The sequence below is a fragment of the Euleptes europaea genome, chromosome 12 (assembly GCF_029931775.1).
Source record: "Euleptes europaea isolate rEulEur1 chromosome 12, rEulEur1.hap1, whole genome shotgun sequence".
NCBI lineage: Eukaryota > Metazoa > Chordata > Lepidosauria > Squamata > Sphaerodactylidae > Euleptes > Euleptes europaea.
In genome coordinates, this window is record NC_079323.1 from 3,605,661 (window position 1) to 3,623,056 (window position 17,396).

At 47.9% G+C, this 17,396-nt stretch overlaps 1 protein-coding gene and 1 non-coding gene across 3 annotated transcripts in view; one reads left to right on the plus strand and one right to left on the minus strand.

Annotated features, from left to right (window-relative positions):
* FAM168A (family with sequence similarity 168 member A) overlaps positions 1-2,715 on the plus strand; it is a 73,870-nt gene extending 71,155 nt beyond the window's left edge. For both annotated transcript variants that reach the window (XM_056858082.1, XM_056858083.1), the window contains 2 exons: positions 671-801; positions 2,566-2,715. In XM_056858082.1, coding sequence (XP_056714060.1) covers positions 671-783 — 113 coding nt within the window. In that variant the 3' untranslated portion in view covers positions 784-801; positions 2,566-2,715. The remainder of the gene's footprint in view (positions 1-670; positions 802-2,565) is intronic.
* A 14,436-nt stretch (positions 2,716-17,151) lies between these two features.
* Positions 17,152-17,224, minus strand: TRNAG-UCC (transfer RNA glycine (anticodon UCC)). The gene has a single exon. It is a non-coding gene; the product is annotated as a tRNA-Gly (tRNA).
* Positions 17,225-17,396: the final 172 nt, after the last annotated feature.

Consider the following 17,396-nt stretch of genomic DNA (forward strand, 5'->3'; position numbering starts at 1 on the left):
CTCCACCTCCTATGGCAGCCATTTTGTGGCTCTTCCTACCATCCTGCGTCAGAGTTCCCAAGGTGCCCACAGGCTCAAAAAGATGGGGGTCCCCTGCTCTATACCATAAGGAGAAAATTAACGGCATTGAAAGCCAAGATACTATAGAAGAAGAAGAGTTGGTTTTTGTATGTCGACTTTCTCTACCACTTAAGGAAGAATGAAACCGGCTTACAATCGCCTTCTCTTTCCCACAACACCCTGTGAGGTAGGTGGGGCTGAGAGAGCTCTAAGAGAACTGTGACTAGCCCAAGGTCACCCAGCTGGCTTCATGTGTAGGAGTGGGGAAACAAATCCAGTTCACCAGATTAGCCTCTGCCGCTCATGTGGAGGAGTGGGGAATCAAACCCCGTTCTCCAGATCAGAGTCCACCGTTCTTAAACACTACACCACGCTGGCTCCAACCTCTCTGCATTCTTGATACAGTACCACGGACAATGCACATTGCAGCAAAGTACCTGTAGCATCAATGCTTCCAGCTGGCTCATGCCCCCATAAATCCAAGCCCCTCCCATTCCAAGGAACCCCCCCCCCCCGGCCTGCATCCTGTGGGGATCCTGGTTTCGCACTCGCTGTATCGAAAGGCCAAGGTCTGTGCTTGCTCCGTCCTGATTCTCTCTCCCTCTTCCAGGCACTCTGTTGACCACCCCGCAGCACACTGCCATCGGAGCACACCCAGTCTCGGTGCCAACATACAGGGCTCAGGGGACCCCTGCCTACAGCTACGTACCTCCGCATTGGTAATCTCATTGGCCAATCCACGTAAGTGGGGGGGGGGGGAATGAGCTGCTGGGATTGGAGGGCTGTAAAGGTGCCGCAGTTGGGAGCATTAATTTCTAGGCAGGTTGACCTTCATTGGTTGTTTATGCCTGGGAGTTTTACCTAAGGTTCGTTGCTCGCTGGACCCACGCTTTCCTGTTGGGAATCTCTGCACCAGTGGTCTCCAAGCTCAGATCAAGTCCCCGCTCCTTTAAATGCTGCATTGTAATTGGCTTACTTGTAGTGCTCACTGTGAGAGAAAATTCCCCCCCCCAAACCCAACTGCTTCATAAAAAAGCATTTTAAGAACACCACCAACAAAAACGGAGCGCTGAAAAGAAGGGGGGAGAAATCCAAGCCTCGGTTTTAAAAAGCTTTTCTTTTGCTCAGAAAGAACTCTGAGGAAGCAGGAAGCATTTGAATCCCCGCCTCTGGACACGCTGCTTTGTAATTGGCTGTGAGCGAAACTAAGCTTGCATGTCCCGCACTTTGCCTTATGCATGGGGATTTCACCTGGACTTTGCTCAGGAAAGATGGAAAAGTCGGGTTAACAGGAATGGGAAGACCCAGACATTTTGAGGGCTGGCAGAGAGCTCATCTCTAATGGACAGAAAACTCATGCATAACTCCAAGGAACAACCGATTCAAACTGGGGGCGAACGTGAGTGAAAGTACCCATGCATAAACGACCAGAAGAGTCTGTGATGTCCGCATGACAGACTCTTCTGCATACCACACCTAATCCCATGACGCCTGCTATTCACATTTACATACTGTTAACATTTACATACTAATGCTTGTCTGAATTCACTCTCCTCTACTTAAAGACAGATGGATTCACATTCTAGCTGTATCTGAAGAAGTGAGCTGTGGCTCACGAAAGCTCATACCCTACCAGAAAATATTTTTGTTAGCGTTACAACAGTATAGTGATATGAGTGTCAGGTTCTCTGATACTCCCAGATTTCATTTTTTTTAAGTAAGACTTTAGCCCCTGTAGGGATGCCAAGTGCCCACTCTGGGCAACTGTTCTTCTGCACCACCTCTGAGCAAATGGGAGAAACAGCGGTGGGTGGCAATAATGTCCCGCTACATGCCAGCATCAGCTGTAGAAACTCTGTGATAATACCATAGAGCTTCTACAGCAGGGCTTCTTAAACTTTTTCCACTTGCTACCCTTTTTCGCCCGAGAAATTTTTATGCGACTCCTGGTATATAGATATATATATCAGTAAATGTTTGATTTGTATATCTATTTTATATTGCCAAATTTTTCACAACCTCCACATTCAATTATGTGCATACTATGTGAAGCAAAGCCTTCCTCAAACCACCTCTCTTTAAAAAACAACAACCACCTTTGTGTCTCATTTGGCGTGTGCCAACATCTAGCCAAGGGCACAGCTCTGCAATTGTGCCATCTATGGGAAGGGGGTCCTCGCAGTTGGCATCTGTCGTTTGAAGTGCTGTCGTTAAAGGCTTCTGTCCTTCCATGAGTTGGCACTGCTGATGGAGCACATCTGACATGCAAACCGCAAAGCCTGTGAGGATGTTAAAACAGATTGTCTTGCGGAGAAGCGCAGTGGCTTAGCTAAGAAAAATTGCCCTCTGGGAAGCTGGCTTCCGAGCAAAGGTGTTGATTGGCCAGGAGAGGAAAGCCCATTTTGCTCTCAGCACTGGATGGGGGAGATGAAAATCCAACCTGCGCTGTATCTGCGTTGCTGCTTGTAACTTCTGTCCAAACTCCCCCCCCCCTCTTTCATACAGATCTGGAGTCAACCATTGTATGCAACAATTCAAGTCTTACATCGGTGCTGGAGCGGCCGTCCCACGTCACCGAGTCTGTTAGCAAGAACAAAAGAACAACGTGCAAGGGTCACTTTATGCATTCTTTAGGGTTTTAATTTTGTAAACTTCCTTTTTTTTTAGTTTATTTTGTAAAAGCCACTCCCTCACCATGGCCCCAGTCTCCCCCTCCTGTTTTCCTGTTCCCCTGAGTATTTTCACGACATCGCCTGACGCCGAGCAATAGCCCTGCTTTCCCTTCCCTCTCTTCTCACGTCCCTTGCCGTCCTGTGTTTCATTTGTGGAATCTGTTCTTGGCCACACCAGGGAGAGTGGGTGACGTTTTGGGGCAGCTGGGCGAAAAAGCACAGCGCTGGCGGTCAGGCGTCTTTCGATTTTTGTTTCATTTATTTTTACGTCTCTGATAAATGAAATCAGAATTGGAAGTGCGGGCGTGTGGCCTCAGGCGGGCGCGCACACTCTCACAGTGGTTCATCTTCCATAACGTGGTACAAAAGGACATTGGTGTCTTCCAGATAGGTGTCAGAATTAGTCTTACAGTTCATTATCTGCATTGAAACTCATTCCTTTCTTACTCGAGTAAGCAATTACATGTAACAGCCCCTTGTGTTATTGGAAGCAGGAAAGCTATTGCCCGGCACTTCTGCAAGCACTTGTCTAAATTGTGGAGTAGGTCCCCCCCCCCCGCTCTCTTCTGCACACCAGGAAACAGAAAACCACGTGAGCCATAGGAAATGCATCTTGTGAAAATCTGAGGATTCATTCCATTGATTGTACGGTCATTTTGTTGTGCTCCCAGTTCAGAGAGGGGAGAAAAGGGGGAACATCAGTACAGAAGGTGAAAGAGCATCCAAATCCGTAGCCTTGACTAGCCGCTCCCACAGACTGCAGTGACTTGAAGAGGGGGCCCGGAGTGGTTTACGGGGGCTGGTGTCTCTTTAGCGCCCAGTTTGCACCACCAAATCACTTGGAAGTTAAATTTGTAAAATTAGTGTCCTGTATTAGTCCTCCTGTCTTGGTTTGGAGCACGAAGAAGCCCCTGCATCATTTGGTTGCACGTACAGCTCTGCCTTCCCCCACCCCTTTGCCCAACAGTTTCCACACACCATTCCAAATTCCCAACTCTCCCATTTGGTTGCGTGAATTGGCCGTAAAGATGGGAGAAGCTCGGCATGGGCTTGGCAAGTGGACGCACCGCTTCTTTTTGAGTGCAAAATAAAGCTGCCGCGGCTACAAACCTCTCTCTGTTGACACAAGTGGCTAATCGAGCCCCTCTGCTGGACAGGAATCAAAGGGGCAATTGACTGAGTCGCCATTTCGGGAACACAGTTTCTTCGGCGGGGAGGGGTTCTGTTCCTATTTGGGGTGGAGATCTGCAGGATCCAGGGTGAGATTGAGAACCTTCCCCACAAGGGCTGTCCCCGGCAATCAGGGGACTAATCCAAAAGCCTCTAGGTAGCCAGGGAACAGGGTGCCAAGGGAAGTGTGCATATCCATGAGCCGTGCAAAAGAGGCCTTTGACCAAGGGGTCAAGCATTTGGGGCATTCCACCTTAGTCACTAGGCTGTTTTGGGGGATGAAAGATGAAAGTCCAAAGAGCTGGGCCAGGGCCTCTGGCATCTTGTACTCTATGCTGGTGTTTTTGGCAAGGTGGCTCTGCTTGGATCTTTTGGGGTACCCTAGACAAGCATTGCAGGGTAGAAATGGTTTCTTTGCAGGGGCGGGGCTCTGACCTGCTGGGAGAATTCCCTGAGCGAGAACTGGGGAGCCTTTGGGAGGCTGTTGCTGAGGATCCACGAAGATCCCAAGATCTTGCTCATTGGGCCGGATGCCCTCATCCAATTCTGGATTAGCGGCGCCTGTAATGGTCGCTGCTCCTGATGAAGCGGGAGCCCAGGAGAGCTTTTCGAATGCTACAGAGAATACCAGGGCGATAAGCAGAGATGGGAAACGGATTGGTTTGAGCTGGCGAATGTCCAAGAAATGGGAGGGCAGAGTTGAAGCAACACTCTTGTGTCTGTGATCCTCTTCCAGAGGCCTGAGCCAATAGATCTCCCCTACTTCTTGCTCTTGGAAGCTTACACCCCCCAAAATCTTATGAGTCTCTAAACTGTGATTGGACTGGAATCTAGCTAACCCCAGTAAGTTTTGCCTGGATCCCGAACAATGTCAAACTTCGTTGAGCTGTATCAGTATTTGCTCGGCTCGACAGGCTGTAGGATGCTGCAAAGCTGCAAGCCAGGACGGCATTCGCAGCCCAGATAGGAAGCAAAGTTGGTGGTTGACGTGCATGGCCAGAAGGGAGGGGGGCAGGCAAGAGGTGGGTCAGGGAACTGACCCGGTGGCAAGAGGTAGGGAAGTTGGCAGGGGAACAGAACAGAAGCACAGAGGGGAGGCAGAATAGTTTTCCCTCGGCAAGTTGCCCAAACTGCAGGAACACAGGAGGCACTGATGTGGCCAGGGATGGGGTGGGGGGCAGCATTCTTGGGTCTCCTGGACACAGGAGTATCCTTGTCCGTGGCATCTTTGGCGTGGAGGAGTGGGAAATCAAACTTAGTTCTCCAGATCAGAGTCCACCACTCTTAACCACTACACCATTCTGGCTCAGGGACCGTAGGATTAAGGAAAGGCTGGAGTTGGAATATGTTCAGTTCTCAGTTGAGGGTTGCCATTTGTTGAGCTGGAACACAGAATGGTGAGGGAAAGTGTGAAGGGGAGCTGCTCTACCTCCTTATCTCTGTGGTCCTGTGACCTGTTTTGCCTAGCATTTGGTAACTGTGTTCGTGGCGACTGTCAGACGGTGACCAGCATGGAACAGGGAAAACTCCCCTTGATGTGTGATTCCTCGGCTGGGACATCTCAGAAGGCAGATGAAGCTGCAAGTGTGTTCCTTTTTGGTCTTCGGCACATTCCTTTCTAAAGTTTGTCAGTGGAATGTAGGAATTGGGCAGCCAGTTTTCAGTGCAGGGTGTGTTCTGATCTGCGTGGCTGTTTCCTTCCGTGTACAGGCTTGGAAAGTTCGACAAGAAAGTTAGAATCACTCATGGAAACACTCTAGGCTGTTCTTTGGACCCAGTAGAAGCACCTGCCCTGCACAAAGGTGCAGGAAAACTCTTGCCGCTGCCATAATCCATGCCAAAGGAGCTAGCTGTGAGCAGATAGTTCAGGTGCCACAATGTCTGTATTGAACCATTCCCAAAGACACCTTTGCATAGCAAGACAATAGAAATCTTGGCTGTTGGAGAGGGGATTGTGGGGTACTGAAACCGTAGAGCCTCTTGGTCCCTGACCCCCTCTTTCCCTTGCCACAAACAGCTTGGCTGATCTCTTCCACACTAGTCTTGCCCCTCAGGGGGTTGGACTAGACGGCCAGTATGGCCCCCTTCCAACTCGATAATTCTGTGATCGTGTCTGTAGCGTTATTTCTGCTTGACGCCCCTGCAGCTGCCCTGTGCGGCAGGTGTGGTTGAGAAGCAGGGACTTGTCCAGAGAGATGCAGGGCCTAAGCCCAGAAATTTGCTTCCCGCACATGGCGACGCAGACCTCAACAGTTGCGTAAGTGCTTTCCCCCAGTATTGAAGCCCCGTGCCGCAGAATTTGCACAAGATTGAGAATCCCTTGCCAGGGCCATTCCAGTGTGTGGGGTCACGTGCAGACTGTTTACAAAGGGCCGTGTGTCGATTCCCTTTGAACCCGTGGCCCCAATTTGTGTAGATATGAATCGCTCCCCCTTTTAGCAGTCCCCGCTGAGGCAAGCGGTGCTGCTCGACCAGGAGCAGAAGCATCGTAATCCGGCCTTCTGAAAGGCGGCTTGAAGTAATTGGGATCCAATGTTTAATAATACAAGTAATCTTTGGAGCTCTGTTTGTATATAACTGTATAAAGTATATCCTTTTAAATCTGAACTGGAAAAGCTGTTGAGAGGAGGAAGGGGAAGGTTGTAATTTGAGCGGGGCGGCACTGAAGGGCTGTGCAGTGACCCACGCAATGAAACGAGGAAGGGCGTTTGAGCCGCAGACAAGGTGCAGAAAAGTGGGCTGGGAGCATTGCCATTTTGGGGTGCTGCCTCTTTTGCTGCTTCTGCTTGGGCTGTGTCGCATCATTGTTATCGTTTTTCCATCTCGAGAATCCATCATTCTTCACTCACGGAGACTCACCCATCCACCCACGGTCAATTATAAAACACAGAAAGCACGGGGAGGTAAAACCTACCAATGTTAGTGTTAACTGTCATTGACTGACCCCCTCTCCCCAATATCCTTACTTTGAAACACATGGCATATAGCAAAACTTGGGGGAAAGGGGGGGAAGAATGCATATTAATAGTCCTGTTGGCCCAAACCAACGTCAAAGGACCTTGGAGATGCCTCCCAGCCGCCACTCCAAGAAAACTGAACTGTGTGTATTTGCTCCTGTATTTTATGAACCATAATATCCTAGTCAAATCTTCTTCTTTTTTGCAGTTCAGATATGTAATTTAAAAGGCGCTTTTTACCATAAGTGTTATTTAATTTTTTTGTTTTTGTTTTTTTAATGATTGATGTTTCTTATTCTTCACTAGAAGAACTTTATGGTTGAATTGGTTGGAAGCTTCTTTGAGCAACAGGGAACACTTCAGAACACAAGTCTATGGGCTTTCATTCACGGGGAGGCGTGGGGGGGGGGCTGTATAGCAAGACTTTCTCTACCCCTGAAAGAGATAATAGTTTGGGAGGGGGGCGGAAACACAAAACTTAAGTGGACCAAGACACAATCACTTCAGCTATGGTGGCCATGCCGAGATACAGGTGGAATTGATTTGGACACCCCTTTGGGTCCGTCGGTGTTGACGGTCACGGTCCTCCAAGTGGTCGTTGGGCTCACTGTGAGATAATCGTGAAGGGAAGGAAATCCCCTGTGCTGACTCTGATGATATCGTCCCCGGATGGTCATCTGAATCCAGCCCTCCTAAAACACCCCCACCATGACCGCTGCCAGATTGTGTGTGTGTGTGTGTGTAAATCGGCATATTAGCAACGCACGATTAACTGGCCTTCTCCGGCAGCAGTGGTGGAATATCCCATCATCATGCAAGGGGGTCCAAGCTACAAGTCCTCGCCCGGTGTGGGGATGCTTTTGTAATTTTCTAGTTCGCTTTTTGCGTAGTAGGAAAATGCCATTTCCCAGCATTCCTGCCACGGGAAGGCATCTGGATTCCCTCCACCAGCGACCTCTCACTGATTCGGCAGTGGGATATTTCCATGTTGTTGCACGGGGGAGCTCCACTGCTAGGCTGTGGGAACGGGTGGGGCTGGCCAAGATGTTCCCCCTGGGCCAACAGCCACGCTGACTTCTTGTTAACCCTACATCCCCCCCAGCAATTACGTTTGTTAGCGTAGCTGATTTGTTCAAAGTGAAAATCCATCTGTACTTCTTAATAAATGGTTGTTGTTGTTTTTAAAAAAATACCCTGGCTAGAAAGTCTTTTAGAGAAAGAAATAGGAAACAAGTTCACCAGCTTTAAGCAGCAATAAGGACCACGAGATACCATGCAATTTCCTTTTCAAAATGGTTTTAGGCTGTTCTGAATGCAGGTGGTGGTTGCGTTCTCCTTCGTATGATGGAGAAAGATTTCAGCGCTGCTTCCATTGCCCCGGGTTTGTCCCTGCGCCCCCCCCCTTTGCACTAGCCAGCGTTTTGTGGGACCGTTTGGGCATGATCTCTGTATGCCATGCCAAATTTGGTATTGACATTCCTTTCTTGAAAGAAAGTTTGGGATTGTGTCTGTTCTTACTTAATTTTTTTTAGGGCTTTGGATTGGCACTTGCTTTCCATGAACCACTCGGCTGGGCAGAGTAGGAGATGTGACGCGATTTGGGCAGAATTGAGTCTTCTAGCTGGATCTCTTTCTCTGCTGTGTGCTATGAGGATCTGCTACATTTTCTTCAGTAAAGTTGGCTGCCTGACCTGGATGGCCCACACTCGGCCGATCTCATCAGAACTTGGAAGCCAAGCAGGATCAGCTATTGTTAGTGCTTGGGTGGGAGACAACCAAGGAAGTCCAGGGTTGCTATGCAGAGGCAGGAAACAGCAAGCCACCTCTGAACATTTCTTGCCTTGAAAACACGGCAGGGTCGCCATAAGTTGGCTGCAACTGTATGGCACTTTCCACCACTAGAGCTGGTTAGCACATAAATCACATTTAGATACCCCTCTTCTCCCTGGAATACCTGGGATTCGTCCCCTTTTAATTTCCCAGCAGCCCTGTGATGTAGGTTAGGCTGAAATATGAAGGCCAGCTTGCTCATCCAGTGAACTTCTTGATTGAATAACAGGGCCACTGTTTGGGTTTTTTTTTTCCAGGGCCCCTGATTATGCTGGAGGCCCATAGAGCCAAGCAATTCTGGAAGTTTTTGTGTTAAGAGTCTCTTAAGTGTTGTTGAAGGCGGCCCTTGGTGTCTCTTTGCATCTTTGCTAAGTGGTGATGCAGTCACAGATATCTCTTTGAGAGCCAGCGTGATGTAGTGGTTTGGAGCGGTGGACTCTGATCTGGAGAACCGGGTTTGATTCCCCACTCCTCCACATGAGTGGTGGACTCTAATCTGGAGAGGCTGTGGCTCAGTGGTAGAGCATCTGCTTGGCGTGCAGAAGGTCCCAGATTCAATCTCCGGCATCTCCAGTTAAAGGGACTAGGCAGGTAGGTGATGTGAAAGACCTCTCTGCCTGAGACTGCTGCTGCTCTGAGTAGACAATATTGACTTTGATGGACCAAGGGCCTGATTCAGTATAAGGCAGTTTCATGTGTTCAACCGGGTTGGTTTCCCCACTCCTCCACATGAAGCCAGCTGGGTGACCCTGGGCTAGTCACAGTTCTCTTAAGAGCTCTCTCAGCCTCACCTACCTCACAGGGTGTCTGTTGTGAGGAGGGGAAGGGAAGGCGATTGTAAGCCGGTTTGATTCTCCCTTAAGTGGTAGAGAAAGTCGGCAGATAAAAAACAACTCTTCTTTTTTGTCCGATACCCTACTGGGTCTCCAGTGACTGGAGAAAATCCGCAGAAGAGAGCCAGTGTGGTGCAGTCATTAAAGTGTCAGGCTAGGATGTGGGAGACCCAGGTTTGAATCCCTGCTCTGCCATAGAAGATTGCTGGGTGACCTTGGGCCAGTCTCACACTCTGGCAGCCTAACCTACCTCACAGGGTTGTGTTGTGAGGATAAAATGGAGAGGAGAACAATGCAAGTAGCTTTGGGTCACCATTGGGGGCAAAAAAAGTCTATAAATGACGTAAACTAAATAAGTAGAAATGCCTCCAGACTGGGGTTATTCTTGTGTTTCGTTTACACCAGGAGCTGAATTTGAAACCACTTTCCACGCACTTCACTCATGACCAAATGTGGCTGCCGGGAGGAGGCTCCTTCCTCCCTCCCGTGTTCCGATTCTATTGCACATGGCAGAGAAACCCGGCTTCCGAGATGCGAAATTTCGGGCAGGTGGGAAAAATCAGGGAGGTTCTGGAATTTTATTTGGTTTGTTAAAAATTAACTGTGAACTCAGTAGAAGTTGGATGATCTGGTTTTTAAATTTTATTGGGAAATCTGCAAAAAATTGTATTAGATTAAGTCTTCCAAGTTTCAGATCCAATGGCTTAACCATGGGGTAAGTGGGGGAGAAGGAGCCTTTGAGTTTTTCAGAAAGTCCCATAGCCTCCTCTTGTGAATATGAAGTGTAAAATCTGTATTATTATTATTATTATTTTTGTTTTGAGGATCAATTAGTGATCTCCCTGACAGGTTTAAGCCAAGAGTTTGTAACTGTATGATATTTACTGTAAGATGTAGAACATTCGATAACTATTAAAATGTTTCCAAAAAAAATAGAGAGATTGAGGCCGTGGATATCCTTTAATGTTTGAAATGTGTTTTAAGAATGTGGACCAGTCTTGGCGTATGTATTTGTGTGTGTTAATTTACTGGTTGAGGCAGGGTTTCTGGTTCCAAATGTTCTGATTCTGGGAAGAGGTACAGCTCTGAGACATCAAGGAGTTTGAACACGGTTTTGAGGTACGTTGTTATTTCACCACGCACATGATAGAGGTCTATAAAAGTATGCATGGTATGGAGAGAGTGGACAGGGAGAAGCTTTTCTTCACACAACACATAGTTAAATTGTGGCACTCCCTGCCCCAGGATGGGGTGATGGCTGCCAAGGCTTTAAGAGGGGAGTGGACATGTTCATGGGGGAGAAGGGTATTCTTGGCTACTAGTAAAAATGGACGCTAGTCATGATGCATCCCTATTCTCTCCAGGAACAGAGGAGCAGGCCTATTATATGAGGTGCTTTGGAACACAGGCAGGATGCTGCTGCAGTCATCTTTTTCGTGGGCTTCCTAGAGGCACCTGGTTGGCCGCTGTGTGAACAGAGTGCTGGACTTGGTAGTCCTTGAACTGATCCAGCATGGCCCTTCTTATATTCTTATGCACATTGGAGTATTACTTTAACACCACCAGAGATAAAAATGTCAACCCCGCTAGCATCTAACGCCAAAAACTGATAGGACCAGGTCTTAATAGCGTGACCTGAAATATCTGCTCCCACCCCCATTAAAATTCTTATTTTGTAATATCTGACCTGATGAAGGGTCCTGGTAAGCTCTGTAGTTTCCACAGTGTTTTGAGTCATTTTGGATTGGCCCAGATAAGAAGTGTTTTCATGGATTTTTTCCCTTTGTTCTGGCTTTCGTCTGGGTCAATATTATTATTATTATTTACAAAATTTGTGTCCTGTCTTTCTTCCCTCACAAGGGCTGCCAAGGCGGCTAAGAATTTAAAACATTCATGATAAAATTATGTCATAAAACCATAAAAATCAGCCCCCCTCCCAAACATACATTATTAAACTAATTTTAAAATGTTGAAAAACAGAGTTAAAATAGATACAAAACAGTTAAAATCGATACAGAACATTTAAAAAAATGTTTAAGAAGGAAGGTTCATTGAGGGAGTGCCAAATAAAACAAACAAGCAAAAAAACTCTTCACCCGCTGGCAGAAGACGGCAACGGAAAGGGACAGGCGTGTATCCCTGGGCAGAGAGTTCCAGAGTTTTAGCACCAGGACAAGAGGGAGGTTGCCTCCACATGGAATTTTTGCTCTGCTTTGCTCCCTAAACTGCAATTTCTTTTAAGAAAAAAAGACTTCCACGTAACACTGTGATGCCCAGACCTGAAAGGCTCATGCTAGCCCGATCTCATCAGATCTTGGAAGCTCAGCAGGGTCAGCCATGGTTAGTGCTTGGGTGGGAGACCACCGAGGAAGACCAGGGTCACTATGCAGAGGCGCATGGTCACTAAGCCCAGGGTCACTACGCATGGTGAAACACCTGTCTCTTGCTTTGAAAACCCCACAGGGTCAGCTGTGACTTGATAGCCGTTTCCACCACCGCCATTAGACTTGTGTCACCTCAGGATGTTGATAGCACTTCGCTCCAGATGGCCGAAAGAAGTCTCAAAGCGGCTTACAATCACCTCCCCCTCCCACAACAGGCACCTTGTGGGGTAGGCGAGGCTGAGAGAGTTCAGAGAGAATTGTGACTGCCCCAAGGTCACCCAACAGGCTGCATGTGGAGGAGCGGGGAATTGAACCCGGTTCTTCAGATTGGAGTCCGCCACTCTTAACCACTACACCACGCTGAAACATCCTGCATTGGGTGCCAGTAATAAGAAACCTCCTTTGACAACTGCTCCCACTTCCATTAGGAGATAAGCCTGTGCCAGATCTAATTTTCTGACCATCTTCCTTTTGGTCAGAGCTAAGAAAATGTCCCCGGTTACAAGGCGAAGGAGTATTTTTAGCACTGGATCTGCACTCATTCGCTTTGTCATCGTCAGGATGAAATAGGCCTTGTCTCTCTTTTATGATTAGCGGTTCCTGCAGGGTTTCAAAAGCTTTTCACGACTGTGCTAAAGAATATGAAGCAGGTCGGAGCTCAACGGCAGGGATGCGGGTTTTCCAGAGAAATCTGAACATTTCCCATTATTTTTTTAAATTGTAGTTTAAATAATGTTAGCAAAATTTAAGCAATGTTAGAAAACAAGAAAGCAAATACAACCTGTACAAGCCAGAATCAGGTACAAGAACTGGGATTTGTCCATGTTTCATATCCCAAATTTAGCCTATATATTTTTTTTCCACTTTGGGGATCCCCCCACCCTTTTTGCCTGACGACTTGTTCTAAGCAAGCCTCTTGAGCCCTTTAGAGTCTTGATAAAAAACATGGAAAGCTGTATGTTAAGTAATGTACAAATTAAAAAAAGGGTGGGTTTTTTTAATTTCTGGAATTTTCCATACTTCTAACTTGGTGTCTCCAGATGGGTACGCAAGAAAGCCAGCCCATAAAACACCATAGTGTTACTTGGGTGGAAACAGAGACATCAAACATCTGTGTTTAAGTGGGATGCCATGGGTGTAAAAGATAACACCCGTGGGGGATGGGGGGTAGGGTTGCCAGATCCAGGCTGGGAAACTCCTGGAGATTTGGGGGTGGGGCCTGGGGAGGGGAGGGACCTCAACTGGGTACAAGGCCATAGAGTCGGCCTCCAAAGGGCTCATTTTCTCCGGAGAAACTGATCTCTGTAGTCTGGAGATGAGCTGTAATTCCAGGGGACCCCCAGGCCCCGCCTGTTGGCCGGCATCCCTAAGATAGGCTCATACCAACAACATGAAGGTCCCAGGTTCAATCCCCGGCACCTCCAATTTAAAGGGACTAGGCAAGCAGGTGATGGGAAAGACCTCTGCCTGAGACTCCAGAGAGCCGGTGCCGGTCTGAGTAGACAGTACAGACTTTGATGGACCGAGGGTCTGGTTCAGTAGAAGGCAGCTTCATGTGTTCATGAAGGTTTAGGAGCCGCTGCCATCACCAACAGCAGGAGTGGTGGGTGCTGTAAAATCCTACTCCTCAGGGTTCATTTACTTCTAGGCCTCCACTGACACAAGAGCAGTGGTTAAAGCAAAAGGCTATCTCTTTCCACCCACCCCCCAAGGATTTTGAGGCTCTCCGAGACAAGGGTCCCGAATTGATTATGCATCCAGACGGTTCGTGCAGAACTGGAAAGGACTTGAAAAGGTCGTTATGCCATTAAAGGTCTATGATGATGATGATAAAAGGCTCTGCTTGTGTAGAGTGCAGAAAGGTCTCAGGTTCAATCCCCGGGTCCTCCAGTTAAAAAAGAATATTTCCGGTAGCATCTGTTATGAAAGGCATTGAGACCCCCCCCAGAGAGCCAGCCCTGGTAAGAGAAGCTAGATCCAGAATCCCTCTTGGTATGAAACTGCTTTCTGTGTTCAAGAGCGCCACCTGCTGAAACACGAGAGCCCATGCAGAAATAACCCAATTTCATTTGTCTTCTTGCAGCCACATAAGTATGTAAGTAAATAAAAAATCTTGCGGCACCTGCAAGGCGAACAAGTTTTTACTTTAGCATAAGAGTCCATGGTTTTAGAATGAGCACTAGTCCACGGACACTTCTGCGGGAGCAGAAATGTGTTTGCCTTTAAGAAACTGCATATGTCTACTCCCCAATTTAAAAATCCTGCTTCTCAGGCTGATCCAAAGGTTTCTATTTTATAGATGCCTTCCATGAAGATAGTTTCAGAGGAGAGCTGTGGTGGTCCGCAGTAAAGGTAGAGTAGTCCTCTGTGCAAGCACCCAGTTATTACTGACCCATGGGGGGTGCCGTCACAGCCCGGCTTTTACTAGGCAGACTATGTTGACAGGGTGGTTGGCATTGCCTTCCCTGGTCATCTACACTTTACTCCCAGCAAGCTGGGAACTCATTTTACCGACCTCGGAAGGATGGAAGTCTGAGTCAACCTTGAGCCGGCTACCTGAAACCGACTTTTGTCGGGATTGAACTCAAGTTGTGAGCAGAGCTTTTGACTGCAGTGCTGCAGTTTACCACTCTGCGCCACGGGGCTCTGTATTCTGGAGTAGAATAGCTAAATTTCTTCTCCTCCTAATACTACTACTACTGGTGGTGGTAGATTCGAATAAAGTAGCACCTTAGAGACCAACAAGATTTTTGGGGTATGAGCTTTGGAGAGTCAAAGCTCTCTTTATCAGATACCCTTGGTAGTGGTAACCCAGTGGTTATATGACAAAGGGAGCTTTGATTCTCAAAAGCTTATACCCCGAAAACCTTGTCGATCTCTAGGGTGCTGCTGGACTTGATAGCTCCTTTTATAGATGGGGAACTGAGGATTTAAAATATTCTCACTGTTCCAGCAAAGAAGAATGAATCTTGGCAAAACAGACCACGGATCTCTATTGAACACCCCCTTCCAAAAAAACCCAGTCCTGAATGCAGCCGTTCAATATATTCTGTCTTTCTAAGGCCCCTTTCAAACTGCCCTTATAATCTGGTTGAGTAGCCTGTTGCTAACAGATTTTTTTGTGTCAATTCAGATACAACTGGTTTGGCTCTCGGCTGCTAACTGTTTTTTTTTTAACCTGTTTAGACAAAGCTGCTTGCGTCTTGTCGGCATTGCGGGGCTCTGCCACTTTTTATGAAACCAGCTTTCTCCTGCTTTCAGTTCTTCCTTGCACTTCTGAATCGCTCCAGTGTGCTGTTTGAACTGTCTGGGGTATTTCCAAAAGGACCGCTATTCCCACCACCACCACCTTTTTCTGCACAGCGTTCTTTTTCAGCTTTTTTTTAAACATACAGAGATTTGCACTATAGTGGCATAGTGCTACAGTGCTATAACATCACCGTTGACATGCCTGTCACTGTAGCCGGGAAAGAACGTGCCACAAAAAAGGTTAACTGGCCAGAGCGCTTTAGAGACAGCTCATAGATGGATTGAAGTGAGCTGTATGAACTCCCATCTCTGTATTGCTTTACTCAGTAATGGGCAAAGAATGGATGACATCTGGTTTAAAATGGTAATCTGAAAGGGGCCCAAATTAGTTTTGGCGAGATGGGTTCCATTAGTTGCTGCTTCGACTGGGTGGGATTCAGCCTGTTTCGGATAGGTTTGCACTGCTCCTTGTGAATCAGCAATGTTGGTCGGATGCTCAGTGGCTGTCTTTCTAGAAAAGACAGCCTGCCCTGGGAGCATTCAGGCTAGATTACTGCAAGACGTTCTCCCTGGGACAGCCTTTGATGACTGTTCAGAAACTGCCTTTGGGCATAGGCTGGGTGTCCTATGCAAGCATGCCAAAATATGGGCTTATGCTGTATAAACAGCACCCCTCAGAATATCTAGGTTTACTCAGAAGGGCTTACTAGTCACAGGGCTCAGTTTTCTGGGGCAGCTTGAACCCAGCACCGTGCGTTTCAGCATCCTTGATCTACGAAATGACCTTCAGTCTGAATAGGTCTTCATTTGCTACGAGGTGGTGATACTTCCGTTCATCAGCAGAGGGCGCCAGACCCCCACCTTTCAGAGCTTCTTCCTAGTAGTAATTTTTACTTCTGCAGATACTCATTTGGTCTGTGACAAAAGAGAAACGTGATGGTGATGATGCATCATGAATCATGTGAGGGATTTGCACTGGTGGCTCCCGATGGGATGAAGGACCACCCTCTCCCCTTCTGCTGCTAAATCAGGAAGTCAGAAGACCCCCCCCCCCCGCCCCGAGAAATCCAGGATTTGACCTGTCAATTGGCTTTGAAAGAAGTGCCCAATTTTCCAGGTTCTGAAAAATGACATTTGAGAACTGTAGGGCTGGGGGGTGCCTTCAAGGACCTCTTGGTCCAGCACTTTGTGTCGCAGGCTGCATATGCTAGTCATAAAGAGAGCCAGCATGGTATAGTGGTTAAGAGCAGTGGTTTGGAGCAGTGGACTCTGATCTGGAGAACTGGGTTTGAGTCCTCACTCCTCCACATGAGCAGCAGACTCTAGTCTGGAGAACCAGGTTGGTTTCCCCACTCCTACACAAGAAGCCAGCTGGGTGACCTTGCGCTAGTCACAGCTCTCTTAGAGCTCTCTCAGCCCCAACTACCTCAGAACGGCCAAGAAACGCTTTGCTAAATACCTGGATTTGTTGAGACAACATCTTTCGAAGAAGAAGACTTTCTCTATCGCTTAAGGGAGACCAAGCCGACTTACAATCACCTCCCCTTCCCCTCCCCACAACAGATACCCTGTGAGGTAGTGAGGTGCACCAGCTCACATGTCCCTTATCCAGTTCCTGCTTCTTCACAGCCATCCCTGGCCAGTTTCCCTCCCCAGTTAATGGGTTTTTCGAGCTCCCTGTTCTCTTATTGTGAAATCCAGAGGAGGCTTTCAAGGACACCCCCCTGCCCCTCTTTGAAGGCGATTGGTCTTGTGAGGACTTTATAATAACCTTCCTCCTTACCAAAGGGCAGGTGCATCAGGTATTACTGAGGGCACAGAAGGGAGCTTCCGGATACATCCCGAATCCTCGGCCCCAAAGCATGTGAACACGTGAAGCTGCCTAATACTGAATCAGGCCCTTGGTCCATCAAGATCAGTATTGTCTACCCAAACTGGCAGCGGCTTTCCAGGGGCTCAGGTTGAGGTCCATCACCTACTGCCTGGTCCTTTTAGCTAGAGATTCCAGGGATTGAACCTGGGACCTTCTGCACGGAAAGCAGATGCTCTACCACTGAGCCACAGCCTCTCCCTAAACACACATGAAGCTGCCATATACTGAACCAGCCCATGGATTCATCAAGGTCTGCTTTGGGTGGAGGGGCTTTTAAGTAAAGTAGTTAGGGGCAGGAGACTCTCGTCTGATTCACAAGCTCCAATCCCCAAACTCTCCCTATCGTTATTTAACAAAAACACTGGAGA